This window comes from Sinocyclocheilus grahami, unplaced genomic scaffold (genome assembly GCF_001515645.1).
Source record: "Sinocyclocheilus grahami isolate Dianchi unplaced genomic scaffold, SAMN03320097.WGS_v1.1 scaffold1562.1, whole genome shotgun sequence".
Taxonomy (NCBI): Eukaryota; Metazoa; Chordata; class Actinopteri; order Cypriniformes; family Cyprinidae; genus Sinocyclocheilus; species Sinocyclocheilus grahami.
Genome location: NW_015506741.1, coordinates 173,272 through 181,324, shown reverse-complemented (window position 1 = coordinate 181,324; position 8,053 = coordinate 173,272). Strand labels below are relative to the sequence as shown.

The 8,053-nt window shown below is 38.8% G+C and overlaps 1 protein-coding gene across 4 annotated transcripts in view; it reads left to right on the top strand.

Moving 5' to 3' along the window:
• The window catches only part of LOC107571194 (gastrula zinc finger protein XlCGF57.1-like), a 28,936-nt gene extending 21,150 nt beyond the window's left edge, over positions 1 to 7,786 (top strand). For 2 of the 4 annotated variants that reach the window (XM_016257487.1, XM_016257486.1), the window contains one exon: positions 5,986 to 7,786. In XM_016257487.1, the coding sequence (XP_016112973.1) occupies positions 5,986 to 7,499 (1,514 nt within the window). In that variant the 3' untranslated portion in view covers positions 7,500 to 7,786. Of the gene's footprint in view, positions 1 to 2,542; positions 3,940 to 5,985 lie in introns of those variants that run through there. The other 2 variants (XM_016257488.1, XM_016257489.1) reach the window with 1 other exon arrangement.
• The last annotated feature ends 267 nt before the right edge of the window (positions 7,787 to 8,053 follow it).

Here is an 8,053-nt window from a genome sequence, read left to right as displayed (position 1 = left end):
GCAACCTGTGTCGACTCGCGCCGGCTCCGCGTTTAAAACTAATGTAAATTCAGTCTAACTGCTTGCTAATTTCACTTGGATGAAATGAAACATTCAGCACATTTTCCACTTGTTCTTAAAATCCCAAATACTTAAAATGAATAAATCAGCCTATGTAATATATGTAATACTTTAATAATTGACTTATTATAGTTCTTTATTTATAAAAAATAAACAAATATTTTCTGTGAAATTCAGTAATTAAGTTAATTCTGTAAAAGTAGTTATACCATTATAATCTTGCCTGCTGAAAAAAAAACTATAGAACCCCTCCCAAAACACAATAACAAATGTAATGGATTTCAGGGTTATAATGGAAATTGTATTGGTTTTAATGTAAACTATAATGGTGTCTATTTGATGGATTCTATTGGTGGGATGTAATCTGGCAGATGGCAACCAATAGAACAACAGTAATTCCTATTGGAATAATGCCCAAAACAAAAAGGAATTTTGTAATGGTTTAATGGAAACTATAAGAATTTCTGTGATAGTTTCTATTGTTTTTTCAGCAGGGTAATGATACCCATACTATGTTGCACATTATTGGCAATATTGAGCTGAAGCTTGACTTTGCAAAATTAAAATCGCAAATCAAATCGCAATATCTGTCAAAAAAATCGCTATTTGATACTTTCCCCCAAATCGCACATCCCTAGCGTCGATAGCCCCCGGGGTTAGGGAGTTACAGGTGGTTAAATTCGCGGTCCGGTGCCGACCAATCTAGCGATCCCGGGGGGCTACTGACGCGCGGAGGGTGGCGTTCGTGAGGGCTCCTCGAGCTGAAGGGATCCCCCGAATGTCTGTCAAAAAAATCGCTATTTGATATTTTCCCCCAAATCGCACATCCCTAGCGTCGATAGCCCCCGGGGTTAGGGAGTTACAGGTGGTTAAATTCGCGGTCCGGTGCCGACCGATCTAGCGATCCCGGGGGGCTACCGACGCGCGGAGGGGGGCGTTCGTGAGGGCTCCTCGAGCTGAAGGGATCCCCCGAATTTGGTGGAGATCCACCGGCGCGTTTGCAAGATAGTGACACCAGCCAACACTTTCACTTCAGTAAGGAGGTCTCTTGTTCAGGCAGCAGCAAGCGTGGTCTTATTCGACCGTAAATGCCCCGTGAAGTGGACTTCACATGAAATTCTGCCATGATTCCAGTTCCAAGGGAACGTACACGTTACATTCAAAGGACATTAAAGTGCGCCAGACGTGAATTTATATTTATTTACAGAGGTAAATTGTCACACTTCATACTTCTCTAGTAAGTTTAGTCTGTGTGTGAAGACAGTAGCGCAAATCCGTGAACGAATGTTCCAAAGTGAAATAAAGTTGAATGGAATTGAATAAACTTCAACTTTACTGTTCAGTGCACTGTTGTCAGACTCATTTTGGATAATAAAGTTTATTGTTAAATTGTTAAATGCCCTGCCTCCATTACATATCTTTGTGACGTCATTATAAGTGTTCGATCACCACATTTGAGTGATCATTGCAAAAAATGTGTTCATGTATATACTGTATTCTATATATAGTACCAGTCAAATGTTTGGACACACGAATGGGAAAGTGTCCAAACTTTTGACTGGTACTGTACTATAATATACACAAAGAATATCGGCCTTTTTTTACTCCCTAATATCGGTATCAGCTCCAAAAAACCCATATCGGTCGGGCTCTACTCTGAAAGCGCTCCTCAAGGAGTGTGATTATATTACTGGATGCTCGAAATTGAATGGGAGAATGCACGTTTTAAACCGCTTATTGTACAGGTAATTTAATCGGCGTTCTAATCTAATGGGCTGCTGCACTGTAAAGCCCCGTTCACACCAAGAACGATAACTATAAAGATAACGATATTTGCATCCACACTAGTGAATGATATCGTCTGTTTATTCTAAGCACACTCTCGTCTGCCGGTTTCTTGAGCTCATTACAGCAGGATGGATTCTGATCGGCTGTCAAATTTTTTTCGATCATCAGCTGGAGAAAAATAGATTGAAATTGTTTCTCTTTGTCTTTATCGTTATAGTTGTGGTGTGGACTCTGCTATTCTTTAATATTGAGAACGATTTTTAGAACTATATCTTTATCATTATCGTGCTTGGAGTGAACGGGCCTTAACGCACACACATAGGCTACAGACAGTAGCTCGTACATCACGCGCAGATCGTGAGCACACAGAATCATGTGTGGAGTTCAACTCGACTTCCATCACATAAAAGTCTTTTAAAAAAAAAAATCAGAAGTGGTTCAACCCCTAATAGATAGTGACAGCACAGATGGAGAGAGCAACGGAGGGAAAAAAGAAAGAGAATGAGGAAATGACACTGGAGAGTGTAGTGAGAGGAATTTGAAATGGAAGCAGGGTACAGTGATCAATGTGTTAATGACTCAAAAGATGTACAGGAATTTTTATGTATAATGAGTGGTAATTAGTGAAGAATGGATAAATGGCAGCAGTAGTACACATGTTTACATGCACTGTTTTTTTTGTTGTATTTTTAAGATTCCGGTGATGACACTGAGGATGATACAGTTGGAGGAAGAAAGAGAAAGAATGACCGCAGTTGGAAGAAGCATGTTAATAAAAGGCGAAGAATGATGGGACAACCGTATGTTGGGATTAGAGGGAACGAAGAAGTTGACATGGAGCCCCGGGCGATGGGACCAAGCTGTCAGTCTGCTGGATGCGTAAAGTCCTCCAAGCATCACTGCAGTACAATTGGAGAAGCAGACAGAGAGAACATTTTTAAATGTTTTTGGGAGAACATGAACTGGGAGGAGAAAAAAATGTATGTGCGTGGTTTGGTGGATGTCATCCCTGTAAAGAGAAGAAGGGGGTGTAATAATTCAAGAAGGTTATCTACTCTTATTTACTTTTTAAAAGTTGATGGACAGAGAAGAAGGGTGTGTAAAAGTTTCTTTTTGTCAACTCTTGGATTAGGGCAATGGTCTGCTCTTAACTGGGTGCAAGAGGCAGGAAATACACAGCAGAATGCAACATCACACCTCAGACATGAGGATCGTGAGTTCATGAAGAGTTTTCTGCAGGAACTCCCTAAGATGACTTCCTGCTACTGTAGGTCATCAGCATCAAAACAGTTCCTAGAGCCTGGCTTTCAGTCCATGACTGGCCTGTATAAAGTCTACCATCGTGCTGCTGAGGAAAAGATGCTGAGGCCCTTTTCAAGACAGGTGTTCTCAGAAGAATTTAAGCAGCAGAACCTGAGTCTTAACCATCCAAAGAAGGACCAGTGTAATACATGCTGTTCCATCAAGACTGGTAACTTGCCAGATAATGAGTGGCAGGTCCACTTTCTTAAAGAGGAAGAGGCCTGTGTGGTAAACGTGCAGGACAAAAATGACACCAGTGTCAAGACTGAAATTAAAAGTGAATGGTGAAAAAGGATTCTGCTTGGTCTTAAAGACCAAGTTCTCAAATCAAAAAACAGTTTGTCCAAAAAGAATGATTTATTTCTCAATTTAGATGTTGCTATCAGTGTGGTCTAGGTGGTCATACAGCATACGCCTGTGTCGAGACAAACTACTTTCCGTTTGGCTTTCATATGGAATGCTTTTTTTATGAACATACGGGACAATTTTGTATTATATGGAACGGTTGACAACCCTAGTGAGTTCTAACATTTTGTAATCGATATGTAACTTAGGTTGCCAGTGTAAAGATGATAAAATTAAGGTGAAATGATCATATATTCTCAACCTGACAAGAACTCTAGAAGCTGCATTTTGGACTTAGCGTAGTTTGTGTATTGAAGATGCAGGACAACCACCTAGCAGTGCATTAACAATAGTCCAGTCTACAGGTCATGAACACAAGAACTAGCTTTTCTGCTTCAAAAAATAGAAACATTTCCAAGATGCAGAACGTTATCTTAAAGGGATAGTTCATCTAAAAATTAAGCAGATAAACATCACATTTTCATTTTTGGGTGAACTATCCCTTTACGGTGGAAGAAGGCTGTTTTTATAATATGTGACAGACATTACAGTACATCCTTCTAGATGCAAATTGTTTTCTAAAAGCTTCTATGTATAGGGTTTTGGCCAGTAAGTAATCTCTTTTTTTTTTCTTATCTCAATGTAATGTAAGAAAATTATTGGTTATCCGATTTTTTGTATCTGTAACACATTGTTCATTTACATCATTTAGAAATTAATCTGGTCTCGATGGAAATATATAACTGAGTATTATCAGCATTAAAATGGGAACCTTAAAACTAGCAATATAAGAAGCATTCCAATTGTATTTGTTATAGAATACTATCTGTAGGGTTTCCGGTTATTTTTTTTTATTTTATTTATTTTTTTTACTTTTTATTAGTTTTTCTGTTGTAAAAAGGGGGTGGTGTGAATAATAGTTTGGGAAAATTAATGATTAATAAACATACTGCAAAATGTGGCTAGTTTATTTATTTTTTCTTTAACCATTCCAACCCAAGTCTACCCATTACACAAAGTGAGGTATGGTGGAATGCAATCAAGTCACAAAGACTGTAATTATATAAATAAAAAGTATGATGCACTGCATGATTCAGAGTGGTGTGTTACTGTGTTCATTTACACATAAGTTGTTCCACATGTAAATGATCCAGTGTTTTCAGTGTCTCAGAGTGCCTTGTTGGCAGTAAATACTGCAGCACACAAACTCCAACTCTGAATGTGCTGTGAGTTTGAGATGTTTATAACATGCATTTGAAAACAAAACATTTCTACCCCGCGGCTGCAAAACTCGGGGTACGTTTACACAATAAGGATATGCTAAAAATGGAAAAAAGTTTTTCCTTTGCATGTGAAACTGTTCAAAAATGCAGTCAAAAACGCTGTCAAAATGATCCCCATTCACATGGATCCAGGAAAATACTGTATTACTTTGCCAACTACTGGCCTGGCATATGTCATTTTGTAAAGAAATACTACAAAGAAAAGCTTTAAGGTCTCCCTGTGGTTTTTCACTAGAAATTATTTTTGTGGTTTAATGTTTGGAAGCAAAGAAATAAGGCAGCCACATATTAGAATTGTAATCCTAATAATTTAGATATGATCATATTTCTTCTTGTACATAGTTTATATTTTAGAAATAGATACTATTTAGTAAGCACTTAAGCCACTAGATTTTGAACCAACTACAGCTTATTTATTGACTCCGCAGCATTTTTAAGGTGGGATAAGGCTTTTGTACCAAGGTTGGAATTGTGATAATCAAAGGACGAACAAAACACAACACCCAATTTCTTATCTGTAAAAGATCGGCATAATTAGCATGTTATGTTAAGATATTTTTGGTTCAATTAATGCTTCTGTTTTAGCAGAGTTTAACAAGAAAATGACTAGCTACCCCATTTATATCATTAATACACACTACTAATGTATATTTGTGAAGTTTTGTCAGGTTGTGAGGAACTATAGAACCGATTATCATTGGCATAACAGTGAAATCTAACGTTTCTCTGGGAATCTCAGAATCATATAGAAGGAGACAAGTAAAGGACCTAATATTGAGCCCTGTGGTACGCCATACTTTAAGAGAATATTGTGGTCTGTGTTGTTTAAGATCTGATAGCTCTAAAATAGAGAGACAACTTTAATAAGTTATCCATGTTACGGTGGAGTTTAAATCCTGACTAATATTGTTCACAAATACAACAAAATGTAACATTATTTTTAAAAAATATTTTAGACCAGGGATGTCAAACTCAGTTTCTGGAGGGCCACACAGCCCTGCAGCGTTGAGCTCTAAACGGCTCCATCAAACCTACCTTTAGTTTTGAAGTAATCTTTAAGACCTTGATTCAGGTGTGTTGGAGCTAAACTCTGAAGGACTGTGACTATCCAGGATGAATATTAGATTTGGGCCATTGTTGCTTTCTGTGCCACTGTTGCTTTTAAATGGGGAACTTTCAACTTGTGTTTTGTCTCTTTTCGCCCTAGACCTGATGGTGATGAAAGAGGAGAGTGAAGTACTAGACGAAATGCAAGCTAAAGATCAGTATAAGAAACATCATGATTTCATAACTGGACAACAATCATTTAGTTGCTCACAGACTGAAAAGACTTCAAGAAAAAGAGCTCAAAAGATAGGGACTAGAAGTAATTTCACCTGCCAACAGTGTGGTAAGAATTTCAATCAACATGGAAACTTTAAAGTCCACATGAGAGTTCACACTGGAGAGAAACCTTATACATGTCAACAGTGTGGAAAGAGTTTCACTCAAAAAGCAACCCTTAAAAGCCACACGAGTGTTCACACCAGAGAGAAGCCATACACATGCGAACAGTGTGGAAGCAGTTTCACTCAGCAAGGAAGCTTTAATAGGCACATGATACTTCACACCGGAGAGAAGCCTTACACCTGCAAACTGTGTGGGAAAAAATTCACTCAAAAAGTACACCTTAAAGTCCACATGACAAATCACACTGAAGGAAACTCTTTCACCTGCCAACCGTGTGGAAAAGGTTTTAACAGAAAAGAAGACCTTGAAGTCCACATGACGGTTCACACTGAAGGGAGCCCTTTTACCTGCCAACAGTGTGGAAAAAGTTTTAATAAAAAAAGAAACCTTAATGCACACGTGAAAATTCACACTGGAGAAAAGCCTTACTTGTGTCCTGAATGTGGAATAAGCTTCAACCAAAGAGGAAACCTTAACAGGCACATGAAAACTCACACTGGAGAAAACCGTTTTACCTGCAAACAGTGTGGAAAACGTTTTATTCGAAAAGGAAACCTTAATTACCACATGAGAATTCATACCGGAGAGAAGCCTTACACATGCCCTCAATGTGGAAAGAGTTTTACACATAAACAGACTTTTAAAGTCCACATTAGAATTCACACCGGAGAGAAACCTTACGCCTGCGAACTGTGTGGAAAGAGCTTCACTCAAAAAGGACACCTTAAAATCCACATGACAAATCACACTGAAGGAAGCTCTGTCGCCTGCCATCTGTGTGGAAAAAGTTTTAACAGAAAAACAAACCTTAATTCCCATATGAAAATTCACACTGGAGAAAAGTCTTACACGTGCCTTCAATGTGGAAGGAGTTTTATGCATAAACAAACTCTTAAAATCCACATGAGAATTCACACCGGAGAGAAGCCTTTCACATATCGAGACCTGAAATGTAATTTGCAAGCTCATTCTGGAAAGAAACTGCAGAGTTCTGAATGTGCTAAGAGGTTTAGAAAAAGGAGACGTTTTAAAGATCACCTGCACATTCACTCTGGAGAAAGGACATTTCACTGTGGTCAGTGCAATAAAACTTTTCTTTTGCCATCGCATTTACAGATACACCTGAAAAGTCATGCGGATGTGAGACCCTATTTTTGTTCTGTGTGTGGAAAGAGTTTCAAATGGCCCAGCAATTTAAAATGGCACCAGAAAATGCGTATCTGTAAAATTAATGCTGCATTCACACCGCAGCTGAATGCGGGCCAAATCTGAACATTCCTTACTGTGCGTTCACACCGCCGCCGTTGAGAGCCTCAAAAAATCGCTCTGGCCGCCCTGCCAACAACGCTGTAGAAAGATTCGCGGACGCTCTGACGTAAAGCAAACACGCTTGTTGATCTTGTGCAGACTGACCACAAGGAGGGTAACGTTAAGTTAACCTCATTAAATATTGTTGTAGACGAAGTATTAAGATCCTTTACCTCATAATGTTTAAAGCACTAATACCACACTGTAAAAATACTCTGATACAAGTAAAAGTCCTGCATTGAAAATGTTACTTAAGTATAATCAGGTATAAACATTACTTAATGTATATATCAGGGATGGCGAACTCCAGTCCTGGAGAGCCGCAGACCTGCAGAGCTCAGCTCCAACCCTAATAAAATCTCCCCTGCCGGTAGCTTCCTAGTAACCCTTCAGACCTTGATTAGCTTGTTCAGGTGTGTTTGATTAGGGTTGAAACAAAACTCTGCAGGGCTGCGGCTCTCCAGGACCGACGTTCGCCACCCCTGGTATATACAATCAGGAAAATTGTGGTCGGAACC